The sequence below is a fragment of the Cheilinus undulatus genome, linkage group 14 (genome assembly GCF_018320785.1).
Source record: "Cheilinus undulatus linkage group 14, ASM1832078v1, whole genome shotgun sequence".
In the NCBI taxonomy this organism is placed as follows: domain Eukaryota; kingdom Metazoa; phylum Chordata; class Actinopteri; order Labriformes; family Labridae; genus Cheilinus; species Cheilinus undulatus.
The window spans coordinates 6,925,285-6,952,573 of NC_054878.1; the positions used below are offsets into that span (position 1 = coordinate 6,925,285).

General features: G+C 38.5%; 1 protein-coding gene across 2 annotated transcripts; it reads left to right on the top strand.

Moving 5' to 3' along the window:
- The first annotated feature begins 816 nt into the window (after positions 1 to 816).
- gpr63 (G protein-coupled receptor 63) lies at positions 817 to 26,976 on the top strand. 2 transcript variants are annotated; one of them, XM_041804485.1, is made up of 3 exons: positions 817 to 1,269; positions 19,803 to 19,850; positions 20,666 to 26,976. In XM_041804485.1, the coding sequence occupies exon 3, from the start codon at positions 20,781 to 20,783 to the stop codon at positions 22,011 to 22,013; it is 1,233 nt and encodes a 410-aa protein (XP_041660419.1). In that variant the 5' UTR covers positions 817 to 1,269; positions 19,803 to 19,850; positions 20,666 to 20,780; the 3' UTR covers positions 22,014 to 26,976. The 2 variants fall into 2 exon arrangements, with proteins under 2 accessions (XP_041660419.1, XP_041660418.1); XM_041804484.1 differs by lacking the exon at positions 19,803 to 19,850.
- Positions 26,977 to 27,289: the final 313 nt, after the last annotated feature.

Below are 27,289 nucleotides of genomic sequence, written 5' to 3' on the forward strand. Positions count from 1 at the left end.
AATGGCATCAAAGTGGAAAAAATTGGAAGAAAGTGGCAAAAAATGGGTGGGAAGTGACCAAAAATTAGTTAACAGAGGAACAAATGGTCCTAGAGTGGCAGAAACGTGGCAAAAAAATGAGTGAAAAGTGACTAAACTGTGCAAAAATCTGAAAAAAGTGGGAAAAACGAGCAAAAAGTTGCATTTAATTGCAAAAGGCAGCTTAAATAGGCGAGAAGTGGCAAAAAAAAGGCAAAAAGGGGCAAAAACATCGCAAAAGGCAGGATAAAAGTGTCAAAATTGGTGAGAGGGGAAAAAAAGAAGTGAAAAATTGGCTAAAAGTGGCAAACACTGGGAGAAAAATGGCAACAAAAAGGGCAGAAAGTGGCAAAATGGGTGGGAAGTGACTAAAAAATGAATTGATAGTGGCCAAAATGTGGCAAAAAGTTTGTGAAAAGTGACTTAAATGGTCAAAAAGCATCAAAGAGTGGCAAAATGGGAAATAAGTGAAAAAAATAGATCAAAATACACTTTTTATAGCAGGCTTCCCAAGGGCCCCTCTCTACCGTGGTGATCAGTATCCTTTTTCTCCCCTGTGCTACACCCATGTTGGTAACTACTGGTGTTGTCCATAAATCTCACAATCGGTGCATCTCTACTATCGAAAGGTATTTGGAGAAAATTTATCCTGCAGTATCTGAAAGAGTCTGCACCTACAATCACCTATCATCGACTTTTATTTTGAAACTCTCAATAGGATGTAGTACCGGTTGACTGCCGCCTCCTCGCCGCGGTTTCTCCCACAGCGAGAGTAGTTTGTATCAGTGTGGCGTTAATGTGGGCTACAGTACATACAGTACATAGCCTGATATGTATGGAACTGAAGGATGGGTCGTTTAAATCTCACATCTGTGTGAAGAAAACACGGCTGGAAAACTCGAGAACAATACTTCTCACGGCTGTTAAAAACATGGATAATCGGTGCTGCCGGTGTCGTGTTCATGTGGAGACAAAGCGACACTAAACGAATGCGGATTTTTACTTTCATCTACGGCTTCAGATGTGTGGGTAGAAACACCACCAGCTGCCGCACTGTGGGGTAAAATTATTCCAATAGAAGGCCTGCATTTTTAAACAAGCATCACTGCGCTTCGTGTTTGTCAGAAGAACTGCTTTATGACCGAACTACAGCGAGGAGGAGAAACATTTGGGCGGCGAGATGCACCATTTGGAGGACTGAGCTCCAGCACTTCAGCCGCTCGTGAGCGTTAACATGGGAGAGTGAGGCAGGTAAATACAACCGTTGGAAAACCGTTGGAAGCTAACCGTCAACGCTGTGATTATTCCACATATGTTTGAGCTTAAATCATGAAAATAAGATAAAAGTGTGGGCTCTGTGCTCCTAACACCCACCAGCCTGAACGTCCACAGAGATTTAACTCTCCGTTGACTCTCTGTGAATCACAGTTTGTCGTCTCAACCATTTTTGTGCCATAACAACGATGCAATGTAGGCTGTAACGATAAATGAATGAACTCTCAAAATAAGTTAAACTGTTTATAATACTATATTATTCACAATTAGTAGATATATTATCTAAAATATATTTCTCATCATTTGATACAGAAAGGGCACTAGTACATGAAGCTAGTCATTAATGTTGATAAGACTATTTTAATCAATGCAATGGCAAAGTAAAAATGTTACACTAGCCCAACACCAAGGGCTTAATTGTAACTGTCTAGTCTAACAACTGTAACTGAAAATACTCTGGATGGCAAAGATTTTAGAATAGTTTAACGGTAATGCATTTATACAAAATTCAAGATTTGATGCAACTATTTCTTAGTCCCATTAATAATCTGGTAGTATCATGGTACTGCTGTCACAGGTTGCCTTAGTGCACCTGAAAGCTGTTTGCTCACTGCCGTAAAATCAGAGAGGAAAGCAGTAGGGATGCACAATGTTTTTTTTTTTCTTTTGACAATATCCGACATGCAGATATTTCCAAGCTCATTTTAGCCAATATAATATATAAATACCTTTCTTTAAATGTAAAGAGCACTTAGTGTCTCCAGTGTGAAGCGAGGTTGAGACAGTGTGCTAGTTGTTTTATGCTTTGGGCTTCATTCAAAATGTTCAGGAGTCAGGCGGGCCTTTTCCGCTATGAAAGGCTGCGCCGATCCATACCAAGCCATGCTGATTTACTTTTCCATCACAAGTTTGGCTGTGCCGAGCTATGCCAAACTGGGCTGAGAACGGTCCTTCTCTGGTGCAGGGCCAAAGTGCGCCTTCACCGCCTCCAAATGCGCTACAGTGACGTCAAAGCCGTTCACAGGGTGCAATTTCCCCCCTTCTGCTTCTGATTTCCCGCCCTCTGATGGTAAATTTTCAGCTCGCATCAGCCACTGACTAAAACTCTCTCAACTCTCATGGTCTAATGTTACGACCCCTGTGTGACATTGACGTTTATGACACCAGACCAAAACTAGAGATTTTATATGCTTGTACCGTGGTCTGATAGTTGCAGAGTGACTTGCAGAAGACGGTTCTTTACCTTCTTTGTAGGAAAATTAGCCCTTTTTGATGATAAGTTTTAATGATTCTGTGCTTATTGATTGTGGAAAGAGAGAGAGAGACACAGAGAAAGAAAGCAAGAGAGATTTGGGAAAAAACGGTGTGCAGTGCTGTCAGTCTACAGCTTGATTTTTGCTAAAAAATGATGTAAAGTCAGTCGATCAGACTGAATGGCACAAAACGCAATGCCATCAGCTTTAGAAGCACCCTCAAACTGGTAGCTCGGCTGTGGTGGAAAAGCGAATCCCCTGCCATGCTGGGCTGCCGTGTTGAGTCAAACCAAGCAGAGCCAAGCTGCTCAATGTAATGAAAAAGCCTCAATGGTACCACTCTAGTTAACCAGCTATATCTGATCAGACATTTTTATATTTTGCATATATTTAATGTCAAGGTTTCATTTGTATATCAGCTGTGAAAAGTCAAATCTGCCAGTACCAACAGTAAACTTTGATAGAAAGATTGATAGGACAGCCAAAGAGAGTTCCTCCTTTGATACTCTAAAGTTTGAGTTGTACGCATCATAACTTTACAGTAGGCCACCTTGTTCAGCTCACTAATCAGCGTTATCTCGCCGGTGTTAATGCAGATTTTAACGTTGGATTGATATTTTTAACTATCGAGACTCACTACAAGGTTTAAGAGTTTTAATCACTCTGTCCAAGACTGAGGAGGATTACTGTACAGCAGCGACAGCAGCTAATATGACAAGTCTGAGCAGCTGATGGAAATTTTCAGCGATTCAAAGGAAGGCTGGCTGCATTTTAGTTTAATTTCTTGTAAAGATTACCACGGGAATACAGAGATGAGCCACAGGTTTAAACTATCAACCTATAAGCTCCTCTATCTGTCACCCAGGCTCCCTGCTCTTTCTGCTCTCTGGTTGTTTTCACAGGCAGAAGGTTAAACTCACGTGAACGCGCATGCAGGTGAACGCACACACCAGGCGCTGCATGAACACTGATCACTTATGCAGGGTTTTCTCACACAAAAACAACAAATATTACAGAATAAAATAGTCTTCAGCAAAAAAGGTTGGAGTCCTCCTCTTCATCCTTGAGTCCTGATGCAGTCAAAGCTTGAGTCCTCCAAGTCAAGACTCAAGTTGGACTCGAGTCCGAGTCCTGGACTCGAGTTCTACAACACTGAGACCTTGCCCTGGTTCTCGTCAATATAAGGTCCGTTTACAGCACAAGCGTTCTTATTGTTTACTTGAAGTGAGTAAATGCTGCAAAGTGTGTTACTGTAGCCTGACACTGTGAGCCTTGGTTTAATTTTAAGTCCCAAACCTTTCACTGTTGTGTAGAGAAAAACAAAACAAATCAGTTGCCCCATTCACCTGTTTTCTGTCTCTTTCTTTCTTCCTTTGAAAACCGAGTCGTTGTCAGAGGGCTGCAGGATAGTGATGGGTCATGCGTAAAAGCTGCAGCTCTGAGAGCCGATGCTTTGTAGTGAATCAGAAGAGCCGGCTCCCAGTTTTTTTTCCTTTTGCTGCTTGGCTCTCACAGTCCTCAGCCCCAGCTCTGGTCAGAACTTTGTCTTGATTGAGCCTTCCTTGAGAATCTTCTCAAAAACAGGGCAGATACTCACGGAGAGAAGAAATGGAATCAGCCCAACCAAGCTGAGGCATATGATTTTTCTGAATGCCAGCCTGCACTGAGGACATTTATACTGTTTGCTTGAGTTTGGTTCTGGTTCTGTTCCGTGGATTTGTTCGCAGTTTTTTTTTGTTAATTTGTGCAATAAAAAAGTTTGATTAAAATATTAAACAAAAGTAAGAATGGTTTTGTAACAAAATAAATGCACAAAATTAGGCAATTATAAGGCTTCTCTTAAAAACACTGCATGCAAAAGGGTTTTCAACACACTAACCATCATTTTTTGTTAAGGAAAAATATAGGGCTAAACCTCCCATCACTACTGCAGGGTGTGCAATATTTGAAATTTAAAGACCCGAATTAGGAGAAAATATAACACTTGATTTTAATTTCAATTAATATATGTAAGGCATGTCTTTTATCTGGTTTGATTTCATTTTTATTAAAAAAAAATCCCAGTATATATAACAGAGAGAAGAACTAACACAACACAGTTTTTTTTTAATGTTTAGCCCTATTTAGCACATTTTGATCTCATAAGGATTAAGTTATATGCCGGCTGTTTCTGGTTATATTAACTTATAACAAGCATTTTCTAGCAAAATTTAGTAATTCAGCACAGGAATGTGGAAGTTAACGTACAAAGAGGACTGAAGGCCAGTGGCTTCAGCGTTGCTAACCTTAGCCACATTCTGTAAACCAATCTCACTGCCGAATAAAGAAAAAACTTCTAATTCCTGACGGTTTCCTTAGTGTCCTCTTAGTTTTAGACTTGTCAACTATATAATTAATATTTGTGTTAACCAAATATGACATTATTCCCCAAGGAACACAACTGAATATGCAAACTCGGATGTAAGGTAAATGGTTACAGAAGACTACAAATTCATAAAATCATCTCTCTGACAACTGAAAACATCGTAAGTGCATTTTCTCATTCGAGTCTCCGAGTGACAGCTCCTTCAGCGGCTGTACAGGCCATCTCCTCTGATGTCTGCTCTTTTCTCTTCTTTGCAAAGCCAACTCCTGCTCAGCCTTAATCACCTCCAACATATGCTTGGTTTCCATGGCCATGGTTTCCTGTATACAAACAAGCAGAGCATGTGATGGGACCAAACTGGGGATATAACAAGCACAGAAACTGCACGACCGACCAGTGATTTGGTGTAGTAGTGGAAAACAATACAGACACACAAATGCTCAGTATGCAGCGCTCACAATGGCAGCAGAGGCCAGGATGGCATTGATTTGATGCAGACGTATAAACCAGAGTGCAATCACTCGAGCTTGTTTCTTATGGAGGAATTGAGTGGGTTACAATTATCCTCTGTTACAGTTGTCTCTGGTCTCCCCTAAGCAATGAGCTAGAGCGTTTGGCCTAAATTGCTCGGATTGAAGTGAAAGCCTAGTCTGAATGAGGTTTAATTCTATTTGTCATTGATTTTTGAAAACATTTGGGTCAATTTTCAAAGCACTTAGCAGCTCTTGTTACAGATATGGTCCACAGGTGTTGAAATACTGGGATGAGAGATCATGGTGCTAAAATATGGCCCATTGCCGGTTTATAAAGCTTGTATTTAAAAAACTACACTGATTGTTAGGACATATATACACATTACGGAAAAATTATGCTTAGTGTCTTTACAAATTAAAATAATCCTTATGAATGAAGTTAGTACAGTTCAAAACAAAACAAAGCTTCTGCAATTCGTCCAGTAGATTTCAAAAGCATCTCTGTTTCTTTTGTTTGTCTGTAAGTGGAAATACTAACAGATAAATATAAACTGTGCTGAATAAAGTGCATGTTACAAAGAGCTATTTTAAGAGCAAAGAGTAATTTTCCACACTAATGTTTAGGACACGAGTCAAGTACTTCAAGTTAAATAAAAGAAGGAGCTGATAGCTGTTATAGCAGATGTAAAAATTTAAATAAAGCATTCTAGTTGAAGCCGCCCACTCCTGCTGCCTGGAGCGGACCAACACAACAAGAAAATGTGGCATAAAATGGTACATTAACACATATATGCCCTTCACGTGCTTACAACAATGAAATCATGCAGACAAATGAAATAGTCTCCAATACAGATAGCAGTTTCAATACAAAGCAGGCTGGTGCAATGCATGCATACATGCATACATACTGTACCTATATGTAAGTATGCATTGCACAAAAACATGAAGATATAAAATGAAAAATGTCATGTAAGTCAGATTGGTGCTTAAAATTACACATTGCATATATATGTGCGCACATGCTGCACTAGATCCGTTTAGCAGTGAGTGTAGGAGGATTTTTCTTTGAGTGGTGGCTCCTTATAGTAAGATTAAAACTATAGCCTACCATAACATATTTTACTTAAATGTTAAAAGTAGCGGGGACAGTAGGGTGTAAGGAATGATGACCATTTAACCTCATGCCATCCCTACACAAGCTACAGCTCTAGTTGGGCACCTTACTCATAAAGTCTGGGCCATCCCTGCTTCTAACGCACTTGCAGGCATGTTACATTACTTTAGTGGAGAAAGGACTCTGTTAATGGAAGAGAGGGGGTAACAAAGAGGACAGGGACATAACTTTAAACCGGGTAAAAGTTAGACAACTTCTCTTGGACCATCATGAACATTAAACGTCAAGATAGATCGCTCATCAACAATCATTCCTATCTCTGTTGTCAATATAAACTAAGGGTGGGCAATATGGAATAATATCACGTGATTTTTATTTACACCTAGATCACGGTCTCAATTCTTTGCGTTCAAATATAAGTGATAAATTTGGAAGTTTATGACGGGAAAACCCAAACTTATTCCCCATATAATTTTTGGAAAGCACACATTTTGTGTTTATTTGTCAAGTCTTTTAAGTGTTTTGGCTGACCGCTGATCAGCCCTACACAAGACATGAAATATTTAGAAAAAAATGCCATTTCATAGTTGTCACCATCAGGTAAAGGGGTCTGGAGGTTTTCTCCCAGAACATTTAAGCACCAGACATTTATTAAATTTTGTTTTGGAATCTCCAAACTTCCCTTTAGAACATATTGGACAGGACTGGGAGGGGAGTCCACGCTGCTTTCTAGATTTAATTACAAGTACCAATGTCGTAGCCATTGAAGGTAGACTTACCATGAGCTACCAGTGTGAAACGATGGTGTATGGTCATGTAGGGGACACAATTTTGTATTTTATCAACCTTGTTTTAAGAAAAACAAGATTTATGTGGGATCTCAGTCAACAGCACTACATTACCCACAATCCTAGACATACAGTAACATGTCGCAGTAACATCTTTGATTGGCTGATACTGCCCTAACATGCCAAACCTCTGCCATCTGCCTGGTTCTGCCTCTGCTAATGGATTTAAGACTGTTTAAATATATCTTTATGTAGATGACACAAGAAACAGTCCTTACTTCTGTGAGTAGGATGCTTGGCTAAAATTTGTCACACTTTCATGGCCTTGTCTGTTGTTATAAAGCCAGGCACTTAAACTGACAAAGTATTTCTTTGATGGCAGTTGGAATCGAGAGACTGGTGAGTGATTTGCAGAAGTTTTCAGCTTGTAGCCCTGAACTCTCCAATAAAGCCATAGCTCCAGATGAAGCTCATCATTTCTACATTAATAACTCAGCTGATTAATGTTCTCATACCCTCTTGTAGAGGTCAGGTAGAATGACCTGAGGAAGTATTAAGGTGATGGCAAACTGTACTGTGGTTCCGAGGGTTTTGTCACCTCTAATCTACAACGCAGATGAAAACAGTAAGCTGTTTTGCTAAATGCTTTGCAGCGCAATTGTAACTCGAAAAAGCATGGAACACCTCCAAACTGCCTTTGTTGTTTGCTTCCTCACATTGTCACCAACATCTGATGTAGAAGCTGCTCATCTTTAGTGTTGTTCAGATAGAAGAGTTAACTTAGATTAAAAGTTTAAGCTATTTTAAAAGGGTCATGTTTTTATTGTGTCAGCTGAATGTCACAGTGCTGTTTGGTGTCTCTCAGACAAATGAACAAGCTTAGTTTTTACTCATGTTAAAATACACTTAATATATGTACATGAATGCCACAGAAATGATTTTCTTATTGATTGATATCCTAAAGGAGTATATGCCCTTTATGATAGAATCAGATTTGCCTTTCCATTTTTATGTCTTCTTCTAAAACAGACTATCACAATAAGAGGAACAGCTCAATTCTTCTACAGGAGAGACATGGCTTTTTATGTTGATTGGTTGATTGGTTATCCAGTCAAATTGTTTGATAGTCTAAACCTGGCTCAACATCATAATTTTTAAGCTACGTTTTAGTTTGAAATTCAGTTGACCGACAGTTTCCACCCAGCTGCGTGTCGTCATAAAATTAAAAAAAAAGCTGGCAGTAAACTGACATCTAACAGATAAAACTAAGAGGATGATGAGGATGTCCACATCTTTGTCAGCTGTAGGAAATATTATGGACAAAGACCCCACCAGGGCAGACATTCTTTTTTGTGAACTAAATTTGGACTTTTTATCCATAAAAAAATCACCATTTATAATTGTTTACAGATTAAAAAAAAAAACTTTATGCAAAAGTACAGCGAAAAATCATTCTTATAAATGTGTATAGGCTTATTGTAAAGTGAAGAGTTAGTTCCTTAAAACTAAACCGTTTCTCTTATCTTAACAATAAAGAACAGCTGCTGCAGTGAATTCTGTGTGGGTCATGTTTATTACGACATGTCTCTTATCCCAATTTAAGCAACCTTCATCCCAAAAAGTATCATCTCGTGGCCTCTGTGTTGTGATACGTATCGTATCATGAGGCTGTGGAAAATACCCAGCCCTACTCACTAGCTGCCCATGTAGGGCTGCAGTAATCGATTCTTTGTGTAGTCGAGTACTCTGTCGATTCTTCTGGCGATTAATTGAGTGCTCTAATAAGAAATATTGCAAAATCTTTTCTCTGATAACTTTTGCTTTTTTTTTTTTTAATGAGAAGTAGTACTTGACAAATGAGGAAAGAAGCTGGTTCCCTTAAATCACGGGTGTCAAACTTGAGGCCCGGGGGCCAAATCCAGCCTGTGGAACAATTATATCCAGCCCGCAAGATCATATCATATTTGTATTATAACTGGCCCACCAGTATGAGGTCTGCAGATTTCCTTGAGTATAATAATGTAAACCTCAATTTGATTATTTTAAATATCCTTATTAAACCATAAAAATCTGAAAAAGTAAAGTGTAAGAAAGATTTCATAAAAAGTCAAGAATGTGGGGAAAGAAATTAATTTGTGTTTTATTTCATATTTGCAATTTTGCATCTCAAGATTATGACTCAATCTTATGATTTTGACATTTTATTTCATGCTTTGACTTTTATTTAACTCAGAATTTAGACTTTATGTCACATTTTTATCTCTTAGATTCACAATTTTAAATTTCAAGTCATATGTTGACCTTTTCAACTCATTACCTTGGCTTTTTAATCCCATATTTTGACTTTTAAAAACATGATTTCAATTTTCCCTCATATTTTGACATTTTAAACAACTAATGTTTACTTTAATATCATATCTTGATCTTTACACTCCCAATTTTAAATTTAACTAATATTTTTTTTTTTTTAACTTTTTAAGCCGTAATTTTGCATTCTAGCTCATATTTTGACATTTTCAACTCCTAATTTTTGGGTTTTTGATCCCAATTTTGAACTGTCAGTCACAGTCATATTTGGACTTTTAAACTCATGACTTCATATTTGATCTCATATTTTCACCTTTCAAAGTTATAATTTCAACTTTCTCCTCATATACTAGCTCTTTAAAATACATTATTTTTCTATTTTTAATATCGTGTCCTGATCTTTTGAACTAATAAATTTGAATTTTTATCTCAGATTTGAGCCTTTAAACTTATCATTTTAACTTTTTGAGTTTCCAAATGATTTATCATCAGTGCTGTTTTTTTCACATTTTATTACTGGTGAAACGAGGTTAACAGTTTATGGTTAAATGTAGACCCTGTTAGGCCCTCAGGTTAGACCTGAATCCCAAATCCGGCACCTGCTGTGATTGAGTTTGACACCCCTGCCTTAAATGAACTACTTCTACAAAAAAAGAAAAAAAAAAAACCAAAAAAAAAGGTATTTAAAGGTTTTCTAAAGAAAATGTATTTTACAAAGTGCAATGACGTTCTGATGACAATTTACATTTCTTAAAGTTACAAGGAAAGGAAGTTAAATAATTAGATTAGATTATGCCATATTTGGAGTTTTAGGGATCCTCTCCCATAATATTTTTGGTGCTAACACTTTATTTCTTCTGTTGTAGTTTATTTTTATTATCTGATTTTCATTAAAGTAAAGGGACATTTAATCATTTTAACATCCTCTATTTTATGCATGAATGTAATATTTCACATTATAGCAAGAACAAAGCTCCATCATTCACACAGCGGTCTGATGATGTCCGAAAGATAAACCTTTAGATTACAGGAATATGGTCTATTTTTTCAAAGGGTGTTCACTTTCAATTTTTGCACATTTTTGTTTGTGAGTTCATCCATCATAAAAATCTGACCTTTAAGACCATCCACTGACATGGAGAACACATTTAAGGTATAAAACTGCTTCTATGACCTGTTGACTGTATGGTGATGAACTTTAACCTATTTAGTCTCAGTTACTGTCTGTGGCAATAGCGTGTTTCTATTTAGTTGGTGTCAATTTAGTTTCAATTATTCAGGATGCTGAAACGTTTTGAAAAATATGCTGTAATCAAGACGTCAGTGCGTTGAATTTAGATTGATTAGATTGATCAGAATAAAGGGGGAAGTAATATGTGGTCACTTAAAATGTTTACTGTTTTAAAGTAAACATCTTTGTACAAACATTGAAACCTTTCAGCAGTTAATTTGTTAAAAGCGCTCTTTTCCTTGTTCACTTTTACAATATTGGGTACAATAAATTGTCTGATATAGATCACAGTCTCCTAAATAAAATCGAATCTAAATCATATTGTTGCAGATTTTATGATAATGGAAAATATGGTATCATTGTCCAAAGAATCGGTTTGGTGTTGAGCGGTATGATAAAACGGGTGTGTAAATAGATATGGTAGGGGTATCAGCTGAAATAAATGCTTAAATATCAGCATATCTGATATCGACAAAAATCAAATTGTGTACATTTTTTAAGCTCAAAGAAAGACCAATAATTACAGTAACTTTTTGTGTTCTTGTGTGGCTTTCAGATGATTGAAAGGGTTAATTTCTAGGCCATAGGTTTATTATTTTCTTTAAGCCTTTCTTTTGTTCTATTTGCCTATAGTCTAGAACTGAAGTAAACACCAGTTATAAAAGATTGAATCCATCTTTATTTAAGTTGCCAATTAAATATCCTTCCATACATACTTTATTATGTAATCTGCCAGCACTGTCAACATTATTTTACCCTCATGTTGATGAATCATGTCAGTTGGAAAGAGAGACAAAGAGTGTTTTTTCCTCTCATAGTTATCCAAAAGACAAGCTCTTTACGAGTTTTTATTAACATGTCCTCGTATATTTCACCAACATGGACATACTTGACAGTTTTCTAGTCCATTCTTTGTCTCCTAAATTTAGAAGCAATTCAAGGTTACAAGATGTGTCTGAATGAGCCTGTTCTCTCTGCAGTTCTCTGTTGCATAATTGCGTTGCCACACTTCCAGGGTGTTTGAACAGTTCCCCGCTCCAAGTACCCGATCATCCATTATAGCTGCAGGTTGACTTGATTGCTTAGAGGCTGAAGTGGCTATTTTAACATTTTAGGTCACTCTGCCCCTGAAGGAAGTGAAAGAAACCTGGAATTACCTTCATGTAGAGGTGGACTGCTGCACAGTATGTTCAGTATTGTGATACACAACTTTGTGTCCTTAAGGAGGGACGATTTTAAGAAGAGAAGAGGTAGAAAGGTAAGGTTAAACTAGATCTTTTTCTGCTCTCATTCAGCAGGTGCTGGTGGCTGCATGGGCGGTGTGGATCAAAAATCATATCTCTTTTTTAGCTGAAAGGCTGTACACAATATCGCAAGATAATTTTTCTAAATGTAAATTCTAATTGCGTTTAGTTGAATAGTCTGAAATGGACATGATTTATTCAAGTCTGGATCATAGCCAGCGTATAACTTTATGCACATTTTCTACCCCTTGATAGTGCTGAACAGTGACGTTCCTACGAATGCTGTCAGTTTACTATTGTTTACATCTGGATCAAAGATCATTCTGGTATTAGCTGGTAACTGGAGCTGCAGAGGCTACTAGTTGAGAGGGTCTGGGTTTAGTAGAGTGTTTGACTGTGATTGTGGGCCTTAAGAGGTTAAATGAACTGTAACCTAAATTAATGCAAAGCAACAAAAATGAAAGTCCTGGACAGCCATTAGTGGGGATTTAATATTTCTGAATAGTGAGGTTGTCACAATCTTATATGCTCTTATACACCATGTGTTGAAAATGATAAAATATCCATTATTTAAAAGGTTAGTTCTATAAAAAAGTAACAAAACTAAATGATCTTGAGTCTTATTTTTACCAAAAAAGAAAGAGCACTGTCTGAATTGAAAAAGACACATCAGCAATGTTTTTTAAAGTTGGCGGAACATTTCCAGATGTTGCCAATTCTCAAGCATTTTATGCAATTTGCAGTTTGCCTGCAGTTTTTGGTAACAAGTTATCTAAAACTTGCTGTCAAGGATTATAGTCTTTGTAAATAGACCAATTTAGAGAAAACATCATGACGTTTTCACAACCGTTTTTTAAAATAAATATCAAGATGTGTTAGAATAACACAACTTAGCTTATCTGTGAAGTTTTAAAAACAATATTTTAACCATTAATCACCCCAGTACCCCTTAATTAGCTGTGTTTTACTCCTCACTCCTACCACCGTTACTTTACTAGAAGCCTTGAGAATGTATTTTTGCTTGACGCCTACACAAAATGCTACCACAGAGTTTTTTTTTTTTTTTTAATGAACTGATAACTGGGGAACTGTGTTACTCACATTCAATTAGCAGTTGTCCAACGCTTCATCATCAGTTGTGCTGTATCAATCAAGCCTAAATAAAGCATAAAGTTCTGATTGTGATATTTTAATCTTGTTTAGAATTTGAGGGAAATTTTAACTTAAAATCACCATTCAGTGCTGGTTATGATGGCACAAGCCAACTCAGTGTTTCTAGCCTAGCTGTTGTTGCTAGCTGCTAATAGAGTGGTGCAGTCGTGATGTAATTTTGTAGGCAAACCCGGAAGTTCACGTAGCATGGGTTCCGTCGTCGTCGGGCCTATAGGATTTTTCAATGGGTTTTTGGATGATTGCTGAAAATAAGCTCTGTGTCCAATGAGAGTTTATAAAACTTACACATTTTGTTCATAAAGATAATCTTCATAAACTGATAATATAAGAATTGTATCTAGTTCATTAATCTAACTGTTGAAAGTAAAACGCTAACGTCATGCTATATTGAACTACAACACGGTCTGACGACTGAATTTACGTCATCATACACGGATACAACTGAACGGCTCAGTTGCCGCACTTCAGATGATGAGGTATGTAGCCCTTGTTAGCTATCTTTTAGCAACCACCTTTATTAAGACGTGAAAAGATACACAATTCAGAGGTGGGGCACGTTTCAGGTGTATTTTATGTTGTATGATAAAACGTTAAACTCTCCTGAGCTTGAGTTCACCACAGACCTTATTTTTGGCATTTAACCAAAAATGCATTCAAAATTCCCATAGACTTTCAGACGAGGGAACCGGAAGTGCTACAATGCTAACTTACTTCCACGTTTTAGGACTCATTCCTGCACCACTCTATTATCTTGGCATCTTGTAATGTGAAGACTGGCGTTGCTGCAGTGTTTTACCTTGTTTTTTTTTGCAGGGCTTGCAGATTACATGACTCATGTCCAACTCTCAGCGTTCTGGTGTTTGAAGAACTTGAAACACTCCAGTTTCTTGTCTTCTGTCGTCACAGTAGATAGACTATCGCAACTTGTGTTGATCAGAATCGTCTCTTGTTTCATGCGGTTTAGGGTCTGCTGGCTTTTTTGGTGTGTGCATCATGGCATAAGGGATATGTATTTTAATACTGATTTAACCGTATTTGCAGTCATATTGATTCTTTTAACATCCTTATTTGTATACATGTATCAGCAAGGAGCATGTGACATATTATATGTAAAATGTTTTAAGTATAGACCTGGTCCATATTTGTCTTACAGTGTGTTGTCATGACTACACAGAGACGAGCATGTCTTTAAAACTGATAAATTATGTGTTAAAGCCAACATCTGTGAAAATAATGGAAATAAGATCAGTTTAACGGCTTAACTGGTGACCATAAACTGGTGACTTTCAGTCGAGTCGTGTCCATTGCATCGTACACCTAGGTGAAGAGTAACCTTGCAAAGCAGTTGGATTCGCTAGTTTCCATGTTTCTCACTGGCGAATCCATCTTGCAAAGCTCCCATCTGAACAGTTTTGGCCTGATTCGAAAGTGACAGGACCAATCAGGAGTAAGAGGCAGTACTTTCGGGCGCGGTGGAGTCGTGACGCAAGCAAGCAGCGATGAGAGGCCGGTGCAATTATGCTTGAAGAGGTTAATGGGGATGCTGCTATGACATTTATCAGAACTTGACAACATTTCTTCGTTAAAAGAAGAACAAAGAACAGCATTGACTTCTTTTCAAAAATGACAAAAGTCGTTTACTGACATGTCTACAGTTGCCATGGTTCGCGTTATGCAGTTCTCTATGGAGTTCAGTCCTCGGTAGCAGCTGTTTTGTTGCTCTGAGTGGCCCGTAAAGATGTGATGGACAGAACATTCATCCAATCACTCTCCCATTTTTTTTTAATGTCTCTCCCAAACACTGTCTTTGGGAGGTTTTCCAGATGGATGTGTGAAACAAATCCATCTGGCGTGTCAGGTTAGCTGAAGAGTATGTTTCGATTATGTAATGAGAAGCTATAAAAAGGCTCACTCACGAGGACTCTTTCTGTTCTCTACAGCTGTTGTGATGACACCTTTAGGTGCATTTGACTGAAAGTCACTAGTTAACACAGTCACTAATTAAAACGAAACACCGGGGCTGTGAAGTCTGTGCATGGAGATAATGGGGTGCAGATGGTGTGTTCTGACACTGATTATCAGTGATAATTCCCTCTTTTGAAATAACATTTAAAAAAGATTCTCTTGTGGTTAATAACATGTTACTGTTAGTGTTTGTTACTGTAAACAATCTATTTAAGAGGAATAACCTGTTGTCTATTTTTGTTCTATTCAAACAACAACATAAATTAATTGATAAAAAACAACGTATTGCCTTTAACCTGTTTATCTTAAAAACCGTACATGTTTCCCAGCTCTATTGTGACGTAGCATGGGCGATTGCAGCAGACAGTAAGTGTGTCATCAGCGTATAAATAAAGCAAAGTCTTTCCCTGCTTCCAGCTCATTTATCGCCTTACTACAGCATCTTCTTTCCTGACTGTCTTGGTGACAAGTGATAACATTATCAGCTGAATGGCTACACATCCAGCTGTAATAGCAGCGATCTGTGTTTTTTAACATGGCTGAATAAAGAAGCTGGCAGGCATTGTTCTCTCAATAATTGCCTATAATTGTGTTTGCCTGGTATTTACACCCACACAGGAGTGAAAATTAATGAAAAAGAGCTCAATTTGTGTGAGAATTAATCCATTTAAGTACTCACAAACGGACTCTCTGCCACTGCACATGTATTATTTGGCATTTGCTGCTCAGTGATTGTAAGCGATACAGGCAGTCTGAAATAACAGTGTCCAATGTTTATACAGGAGATAAGGGCTTTTATTGCAGAGTGTGTCTCAGGTTGAACACAGGCTGGTTGTTAATGGCAGCAGTTTAGAAAAACACTTTAATATAATGTAGATCACATTCCAGCCAAACAGAACAAACATTACATTTATTTTTTGGACATGATTCCTTTTTATTATTCTACTTTCATTTTAATTGTACTCAGGGGAATGTTCTCGCTCTCATTTTTAAATAAAATTAGACAGTTAATTGCCCTATTTTGTCCCACAAGATGATTGGAATGGTACCAGCTTTTTAACTTTGATAGTAATAAATTCAAGATACCCAAACTTATTTTGAGACCAAAACAACAAAGCTGAAAGCCCTAGCCCTTCTATTAATATTAGAATATACAAAATCATTTTGTGCCCCATATTGGACCAATTTAAGATTTCCTAGACCCTGTAGTCCAACAGTGTAAGTCCCCTGCTGTGAGGCATACGTGCAAACAGGCAGGTCAGAAAATTCCAGGCGTATTTTGCCTGAAAATTTCAGGAGTGCATTTGTGAAAAGGCACAAATAACAGCAGCAGTGGTCTATAATACCCTGTATCCCAGGATACGTGGATATATGGTATTGTGTAGATATCTTAAGACAGGGCTGTGTTATGAGTTAAGCTTATTTGCACTAAGTGTGAAATTTCTTGAATATTCCTGCTGTTCTCATATCAGCTCATCCTAACATTAAAAGCAAAAGAACTACCAGGAGGGCAGGCTAAAGACAGAGCAAAACCCAGCTGTTTGCATTCACACATGCAGCTCACCTCAAAAATGTATGGAAATTTTCAGGAGTTTTGTGCCTATGTGAAAAAGACATAAGTAATTAACCCTACCCTTACTTGAAAAATAAACTGGATTAGAATCATAAACTACATTTTAATAGGATATTTAAAATTGTCAAAGAGCCATTTCTTTTTGCGTTATGCTTTCTCAACAATAAAACCTGGATTCTTCAAAGACCCTGTAAAGTGAAAATCTGTATTTAGGTTTGTTGTATGACAGGCCACTGTGTTATGAACCCTTGATTCAAATAAAACGTCTCTAAATTTATAAAATTAAGCTTCAAAATCATGAAAAATGAGGCTGTAAAAATCTGCTTCAGGATGGTGTGGGTGTGTCAGTTGAATGAGCTAAAGCCACACCCACTCATGAGAAATGCCATCCTCTCAGATTTAAAAAATACTACAATCTGAATGGAGGAAAGCACTCACGCCATTATCCTGCCTCTTGACCTTATGATGATCAGATCGCAGCCGTCTGGCCCTGTGCCAGAGAACAGACAAAGTCTGACAAGGCTGGTGACATCACTAGCCCACATATTGGCCCTGGCCAAATTAAACCCAGCCAGGAAAAAGGTGAAAACTTTCTTACAGTCTAAATCCAAAAATTCAGTCACATGTAGATCTCAGTGTTTTCACATGTTTACAGCAACCATATTCCAACATATGTAGTGTGTTAAGACACATTTTGGATTTCACTTTACAGGGACTTTAACATGATGCACCCAGTAACATCTCAAGTTAACTGTTTGGGTCAAAAAGTCCTCTTGCAAGTGCAATTGGAATTCAAAATTAATTTTAACATTTCAATAATTTCAGTTAAAAACTTCATTTAAAGATTTATTGAAAATTTCAGGCAAACTGCCCAAGTGTGCAGAATGCAAAATAAAAACTCACTAAAAGATGATGTATACACACTTGACCATGCACTATGTAGGGTTTGCACTGGCATCATTTTACATTTCTATAACGTCTTCTAAAGATGCAGTGGACTGTTGACATTAATATGTTTGCCTGAATCAAGTTTTGTGATCTTAATATGAACCTGATTTCAAGTACCGGAGCAAGGCTAACATCAGCCTTGTTTATTAGTAATGGATGTGAAACTGAAATAACATTTAAAAACGTTTAGTTAATACAGAACCTTAGATCAGTTATTTGCCAGTGTTAAATACAATGTTAATTGTTGACTTGTATTTTTGTTGACATATTTAGGCTATACGTCTTGGTTTTAACTTTGCCTTGTAAGGTGACCTTAATTGTTTTGAAAGGCGCCTATATAAATGCTTTATTATTATTATTACTTTCATTATCACACATAGCGTAGCTCTCTTAAGACGACTGTGCGAGTCCGGCCAAAACAACAATGGCGGGTTACAGGGTTGTGTTCGTGCTGCAGAAGCTACTGAGCTTGTTTTGACTTTTACAGCACAATCTGATGCTCCTTTACCACCACTGCAAAACGCACACACCATATGCTCTTAAATCCAGCACGGAGAACAACCAGAAGGGCAGCTAGAAGAAAATTTGTGTCAGTTTTCTGTGATCTTCTTCCCTCTTTTGGTGCATTTCTGTGGCAGTGTTACAGCGCCATGTACAGGCTTAGCATATAGTACAGCATTTGCAGTGGTTCTGTGCTTACGTGGACATTTCCTGAAACAATCCTGTCTTTACAGAAAACTTGTTCAAAACGAAACGGTAATATATCGTTTTCATCTCTGTGTGGATGAAGCCTTAACGTAGTTTAATTTTAACCCCAGTTTGCACATTCACCACGCTATGAAATAATCATGGAACATTACGAGACGGAGATGTTTTAAAGTTAAATGCAAAGGCTGCTGCACTGTGTCAGTCCGCCCAGTGGTTCACTCAAGAAATAGTTCCGAGTATTTGCTTCATGTGTTGTAATGTTACATAATTATAGGGTATTATTTCATAGCGTGGTGAATGTGCAGGTCACAACTTGTCCACGAGAGCGTTTTGGAGTTGTTGGACTGTGTATTTGATGAGCTTGATGAGGGAAAGCAAGAATTCTGTCTGCTAAAATAGCGTTCGTGGTGCAGCTGGTTTAACAGTCCCCCCAGATCTAGAAACAGCTTGCACGGACAACCAAAGGAAACTGACCTATTACTAAGACTGTAGGAATTATGGCAATGAATGAATTTGCCAAAATGTTGAAGTATCACTTTAACATTTATTTAGTTTATAATGTGACAGTTTGCACCATAGAACTTTTAATTTCTGTCATGTTGTATAAACTGTTGTAGCGTCGCTTTTACTTCATGAAGCGTTTGCAGAAAAAACTGAAGCATTTAACCAAATATATCAGGACACTTTACAAAGTATCACACATCTGTAATACATGTTGATGAACTTGACAACTTTTCTTGGTCTTTCTCTGACACCAGTTGTGTTAATCGGATATCAAGGGACTATTTGTACTGCTATAAAACATAATACGTTGTCCTTGGATGCCTGTCACTGAAATATCATTGTAATGTATAGTTGATCTGCTAAAATGTAAGGTCTTAATTTTTCTAAAAGGTAAGAGGAAGAAGATTGGAGTGGAGTTGAGTTTATATTCATCACTAGCTGAATGCTTGTGGTACGTACTATGATAGCACAGCTTCTTCTTGTGTCTTTGTTAATGTACCGTTGGGGCTCCAAACACTTCTGTAAGCTCAATTCATCAGCTCGGGATCCATCAGGACTGTGGTAAACATCATTTAGATGAAATAATTAAAAAGACGGCACTGTTTACTCTCTACTTATTCCTGTCACCAGTTCATTCTCTCTGCCACTCAGCAGCTGGAGCTGCAGCTGAGACTTGCACTGCTATGACGACACATAACTACCCTCTATATGACTTTCAGGTCTTTATGAATTTAAAAGTCATGAAAGACCAAAAACACAAAAAACACAAGGAAAATTTGGGAGGGTTTTTAACCTTATAATCCTGCAAATGCACATGCTGGGTGACTCAGACAGACTATAAAATGTACACTTTCTTTTTGCAGGAACAATTTCACAATGATGATTCCATAGACGTCAGATCTCACAGAAAGGTGTGTGATGGGAAAAACATCTGGGGTGTTTGCCGTCCTCAGCTCCTTTAGAACAAGCCTCCACCGCCCAGGTTCAATCCAGCTCTGTGGGAAACAACTTATATAGTACTATATTTTTTGTGTAAGAAGAACTAACAAAAACACTTGCTGTCATGATGTTTCCATTGTTTATGCTGTGCTAATAGCCTGCACAGAGATTAGTTTTGTCTCATTCTTCGTATTTTCACTGTCAGACTGAAAGCCAATAGGCATGTTTTTAAAACACTAAAGCACTCCTCTACCCACGTCTGCAGAGCCTTAATTAATTTAACTTCCTTTAGGTCATCAAACCTGTTCGTCTCAAACTTTATCCTCTGATCTGAATTAAAAAGCTTCACAGATAAAGGGGAGGCTTCCACACTTCGTTTTGCCTTTAATCATAACTCTGTAATGGGATCTGTCATGCTTTGATTTGTGTGTTGAACAAATTGTGATTAGTTTCTGTCAGAGGAGTTGAAGCAGTCTGCATGTAAATCACCTTAAAGTGGTTGCAATTCAAATCCAACACGTTTGAGGCTATTTTTAGCCCCTAAACTGTTTTTTTCTGAGGGTTCAGCACTGGGAATTTGTAATTTGTCAGACTCTGCGGGCTTCAGAGAGATCGTGGCAGTGTGAATTAATTGGGGGGCTTGCAGGCAGTAACATGAGTGGATTACAGGCAGGCTGTCTCTCTGAGGGGAATTTAGATGGAAGAAATGCTTTTTATGCAAGAAAACTGCTTTAATAATGTCCTGTTTGATTTTCCTGACTCTCTTCATTCCTGTTTGTTGTCTTAGGGACCCACAGCCATGAGGATGCTGCCATGCCATGTTGAGCTGGGACCTTCTGCTTCTACATTATCATGCCTAGAGTGATCTCACCTTCAAGCATGCCAGTTCACCCTGGGGAAGAATGGTTCTTTCCGCTCCTGCTCCCCTTCCAGAGGCAGGGGACACAAGCGATGCTCTCTGCTGCCTCGTTACGGGGCTGCTGAACCTTTCCGGGAGGCCGGTGATGGAGAACATCTCCATGGCGAACGTTTCCCTCGGCTCCCGGTCGCCACCAGAGCCAGTCACGCCAACAGCGGAGGCCCCAGAGAGCCTGCAGGGCGTCAGCTTACCTCTGCAGGTGTTCTTCTGCTTCATCATGGTCGGCATCCTGCTCTTGGCGCTGCTGGGAAACGTGGTGGTGTGCCTGATGGTGTACCAGAGGTCTGCCATGCGCTCGGCCATCAATATTCTGTTAGCGAGCTTGGCGTTTGCAGACATGATGCTGGCCATCCTGAACATGCCCTTCGCTCTGGTGACCGTCGTGACCACCAGGTGGATTTTTGGAGACGTTTTCTGCCGAGTCTCAGCCATGCTCTTTTGGTTCTTTGTGATGGAAGGCGTTGCCATACTGCTTATAATAAGCATAGATCGTTTTCTTATTATTGTCCAGAAACAAGATAAGCTGAGTCCGCAGAGAGCCAAAGTGCTCATCGTGGTCACCTGGGTACTCTCTTTCCTGTTCTCGTTCCCTCTGGCTGTTGGTTCCCCTCCCCTACAGACCCCTCCCAGGGCCCCTCAGTGTGTGTTTGGCTACAGCGTTGAGCCTAGTTACCACGCCTATGTATTGATACTGATGCTAGTCTTCTTTTTCATACCTTTTATGGTCATGCTGTACACATTCATGGGGATTCTGAACACCATCCGCCACAACGCCATCCGCATCCACAGCCATCCGGACAGCATCTGTCTGAGCCAGGCCAGCAAACTGGGCCTGCTGAGCCTGCAGCGGCCCTTCCAAATGAACATAGACATGAGCTTCAAGACGCGTGCCTTCACCACCATCCTCATCCTCTTCTCTGTGTTTACAGTGTGCTGGGCACCCTTCACCGCCTACAGTCTGGTTACTACCTTCAGCGATGGCTTCTACCACAAAGACAGCTTTTTTCAAATCAGCACATGGGTCCTGTGGTTGTGCTACCTCAAGTCGGCCCTCAACCCGCTCATTTACTACTGGCGGATCAAAAAGTTCCGCGACGCCTGCCTTGATCTGATGCCCAAGTACTTCAAGTTTCTTCCTCAGCTGCCAGGCAACACCAAGAGGCGCATTCAGCCGAGCGCCGTGTATGTGTGTGGAGAGCATCGCTCTGTGGTTTAAAGGAAACATCCACCCCCCAAACACTTCAACACTGTCAGAAACACATCTTAACACAATTTACCTTGGAGTTCTGGGCCTGATTTGTTGTTCTGTGGTTTACTTTTCTTGGAAGAAATAAAACGGCACTGCATTACCAAAGGCTGTGCTGCGTTGGTGGAGATGTGTTGCTTCAGAGAAAATAAAAATACATTCCCAACAGCTGAAGTCAGAAAAAGAAACCGAACACTTGTGTGAAATAATACTGGAAAGGGTTTAACAACTTTAAATACAGCAGGAGAAGGTTTTGGTTTTGAAGAACTTGTATTTAAAATATGAATGGGACCTAAATCCAGATTTTTCAGTTAGTCATAGGATATATTCTAAATTGGCTAAAATTCGATACGAACGAAGGGGGAGTTAAATCAATACTGAGCTTTTGTTGCGATACTCTGAACAGTAACTCCTTATTCATAAACTCTCTTCAGCTGAACTGAGAGCAGCGGGTAAACAAAAGCTTTGCTTTTAAGTCAAACAGTCAGAGATGCAGGTAGTATTTCAATAACGGATGGCTGGGCCTCTAACTATCACAGCCTATCCAATACCGAGCGAGTTTAAACTTGTCCTCTCTTCGACACATGCTGAAGAAAATGATGAAGTTCTGAAGTCTGCACTGCTGAATGGGAGCTTGACAGGGAAAATCATGGAATTGTTGCTGCCATCGCTAACACATGGTAAACATTTTAGAGTTAGCTGAACTTGCACATCAAGTCCTTTGCCTACACACTTAATTTAAGAAAATATTGTTTTTTATCAACTGTTTTCTTTATTCATAGGGATAGAGATCAGAACCAGGCTCTGTAAGGACCTGGTTCTGCATTTTCCAAAATCTAGTCATCACAAACTACTGCTATCCAGTACTGTGATTTTGTGACGTACTGTCATGCTAAAGTCCAGTTTGGACCAAAGATTTGCAGAGCGACACAACGGTTTTAGAGGATCTCTGGTGACAGTCTGAACTGAGCTGTTGCAGCTTGAATAAAGCCGTCTGATGATGTTGCCTGCAATTCAGACTTAATAATTTTCACCCTACTACTGCAATATGATATGCAATTATGTTTTAAGTTTCTCATTTTTTCTCAACAAACGATAAATCATCCTATGTTATAATGAACACAGTATTTGGTAGATCAAACTAGGCTTGAACATTTAAAAAAATATTGTAATACAGAATTATTTTATAATGTTATTCTCATTGTGAAATGACAAACATCAAAACAAGGAAATAAGTTTTTTTTTTTTTTTTTTTTGCAAATTATTCTGGAAAAAATTGGCACACTAATGTTTGGATGACGTGTAGAACATCGCGCATGCAAACATGTTCTCTGCCTTTAAGAAAGTGTATTAAATTGGTATTTTGAAACACATTCCACATTCCAAAAAAGTCCAAAAAATTTTAAATAATTTCTAAGCCCTACCTGCTATTCGGCCTGACGAGTTATAAACAGCAGATTCTAGAATGTTGCAAGCAGAAAAATGTGCAAAGGAAAATGGAAATCTTATTTTGAAAGGCTACACTCAGACAAATATTTATTTAAAGTGCAATAATTCCCATTCATGCTGTGAATTTTTCAGATGATAACATTTGACCTTTCTTTTAAGTTTTAGCACAAAATGCAGCACGTAAACACTTTTGTCTCCTCCATCAGCTGTGCACGTAAGCAGGATGTGCAGTGCTAAATGAGCTAATACATGAGAAATTCAAGATTGTGGGATCCAATTTTGTCCATGGAAAATTAATTATTCTCAGTAGATATGTTTGTTACAACAATTCAGCACAAGCAAACATTTTTGTGTGTGCTTTGAAATTGCACTGCCGCCATATGACAGTGATGACAAGGAGGATTTGGTAATAAATCAACTCTTGCACCTGCACATGATAAAAATGTTATCATGACCACAAGAACACATGAAAACCATGAATGTGCAGCACTGTTGCCATTTTAGAGATAGGTTAATTGCGCAGTAATTAACAAGGTCACTTAAAAATGAGAGATTGGAAGAGCTTTTGGTATGGATACTATGAATTTTATCTAGCTGCAGCGGTGTGAACTGGTTAGCTGTTAGAATGTTGCAGAGTGGCTTGTCACAAGTTTTAACTTGTTGAAAATTTTTGGTCTGAACTGGGCTTTATATATCACTGGTACACAGACATACGTCAGTTCCTGCAAGGGTGAACATGTGCATCAAATCCAACCTAAATGTGCTACCTTAAACTGTCAGCTTGAAGAAACAAAGCATCTGTGTTCTACAGGGAGTAGCGTACAATCCTAACTGTTATAAAAATATTATAATGTTGAAATCCACGATGAGATTGGCTAAGTAGGAGTTATTGATCTCACTTACAAAGCTAACAGTTATATTATGATGTGTTCAAGGTCAGCTCAGGATGTACTTCAAATATGATGTGTTTAACTGTAAGACCAAGAAGAAGAAGTTATTTATGTATTGGAATTGCATTAGCCAAGGTTTCATGAACAGCATTACGTTTTCATGAATTGCAGCACAAGTGCTGAGATTCTCTTTGAGACCTGTGGTTGCTGTAGAAACATCAGACCTAATCTGCATCAGAAAAGCAAAAATTTAAAGCGTCTCATTTTGCAGACAAAGCATGACATTAGACTAAATTGTCTTATGAACCCAGACAGAGGTTATCACGAAGCAAAAATAGCCCTGGTTTGTGTTAAAATAACACAATCAAGCTCACACAAAATGACCCCCAAGGGAAATTTCACACATTACACAAAGTGTAAATTGCTTCTTTTTGTGCTGATCTTAGCTTCAGAGTCAGTGAAGGTTTTTTCATTCAGCTGTTTGTCTTTAACAAGTACCAACAGCTGCTTACACTGTTTTTGTCTCCATCAGAAAACAAATGGAACATTTTTCATTAAGTTCTTGTGGGTAAACCACAAAAGAGTGAAAGAGTCTTTTACAAAAGAGTTTGACCTCCATCTCCACCAACAGCAGCCTTGGCAGTAGGGATGGGTATTATCTAAAAGTCATTGTTTGCTGATACAAAAAACACAGTGATGCGAGTTTTCAGAAGTTTAATCTTCACCAAAAACAAACAACAGTGCAGCACTTCTTTCTTAGGGTGTTACATCATACTGGTCAGAATGAACCAGGGCCTGTTTGCCAGGTTAGTGCCATTTGTTTGCACTGGTGTGAATGCTGTCAATCAAAAGATGGTGCAAACCAGACCAATGTACTGAGACCATTTTAAAGGTGGGTCAGCAACCACCATGGGCCCTTTCAATTCATCATGTCCGAACATATGTTCAAATCCACAGCCATATAGATCTTAAAAAATTCTTTATATGGACGATTACGCCAAGGTCTCAGTAAGCACTTTCAGGGACTCCAGTACAAAGACATATTCAGTGCTGGGTAGCATTACTTTCAAAAGTAACTTGTGACATTAGTGCAATACCTACTGAGGAAAAAAAATGTGTTGCTATTTTAATACCAAAAATTAAAAACCTTTATCAATGCCTACAAGTTACTCATATAAAAAGTAAAAATGGCACATAGCTGACTGTACCTAACTTGTAAGATATTCAGTAATATTTCCTCATAAAGTTAAGCTGACTCACCAGATAGACTGTTTCATAATACCCCTTACACAGGATATATTTCACATTCATCCAGGAAATCTCACAAACAAAGCATTTGGGAAGTTCAAAAAGTTCTCACAAGGTGATTGGACGAATGTTCTGTCAGTGTCAGTCATTACGGGCCAATCGAAGTGATAAGACAAAGTGAGGTACTAGACATGCGCAGCTCTAGTAGTAAAGTGAGTTGGAAGGAAAGCGCTATCATAGTTTACAAGCAGCAAAACTTGTTGGTGGATAAAATTCATGCAGAGGCTGGTTGGAGAAGTGCAGAAATATCTTCTCCACCAAGAAAGGCTTTCAGTGTGGCTCTTTGTTCTTTATTTAATAAAGAAATGTGGTCCAGTTCTAATAAAACTGCGGCTGTACTATAGCAACATCCAGACACATCCCTACACCGGCAGCAGCCATCAGAAGTTACCAGTTTCCAGTACAACTAAGCCCCATCCGTAGCTGGCGCCTTGTTCACCTCAAATGATTCCGATTGGTCTGGTCCATTCTTAAACCTGGCACAGACATTCAGATTGGAGCTTTGCAAAATGGGTCTGACTAAAGACATACATTGACTGTTTTGTCCATCTGCCCTGCAAGGTTACCACAGAGTTAAAGTTCTACTTGCTTGGGAGACTTCAACAAGTTGGTCCATAATTCAGACCAGAGCAATCTAAAAGTATTGATGTGAAAATACCCTACAAAAATGATATCAGCTTGTGATCCCTATTAGTTTGTAATACTTGTTTCTCATGCTTTCCTTAAACTATAAAACATGAATTCTTTACCCATCCCTACTCTATAGACCTGAATGCATTGCATTAACAATCCATTTCTTAGAATCCAACCTTGAATTATATCTCTTTTCTCTCCAGTTTCTACCTACTCCACACACACACTTCTCTGAGGGTGATCCAGTGTCATTGTGGATAATAACAGAAACCTTTAAGTGAAGCAGTCGGCTGAAGGAAACTATAAAAGAAAATGAAAACACTTCACAACTTAGGGAATGTACTGTATGGCACATAGAGTGAGATTATAAATGGGTGAATTTTTCCTTTAACACTGTTGTAAAGAGGAAGGAGCCGCTGGGTTTGACTTGACTGTACGTCTTTTCCTGCCACGTGAATCAGGTTTGTTGGTGAGAGGACGGTTTATCATAGCTGCATAGGTTTTTGTTTTATGAGGCATGTAAATTACCAGCTTCAGTGGGTTTGAATGTGGTCCAAAAAGTGGCCGCGACACATTTGGACGTGTGTATTTCTATTTAAATGTTTGGATGTGCCTATTGATTAGTCCATTTGCCAGTCAGAATGCTGCTATATCTGGTGAAAATGTGCAATTTCAGTGTACTGTACTGTTGAATGTAATAAAGAAGTAGACATTTCTTACCTTGGTAAAATGCCTCAGATTGATTTATTCTTAACCTTTTTCCTTTTTTAACACTTTCTATGAAGCTGCTATTCCACAGTTTTTGTCATTTTGCACAAAAATGTTTATTTGGCATGCAGATTTGTCTCATCCTCCAACTCTTGCTTTTTTGTTCTTGTTAAAAAGCAGAAATCAAGAAGATCCATCAAAGTAGAGTGGTGGTTCAAGCTTCAGTACCATGCAAGATCGCTGCAGCCTCAAATTATT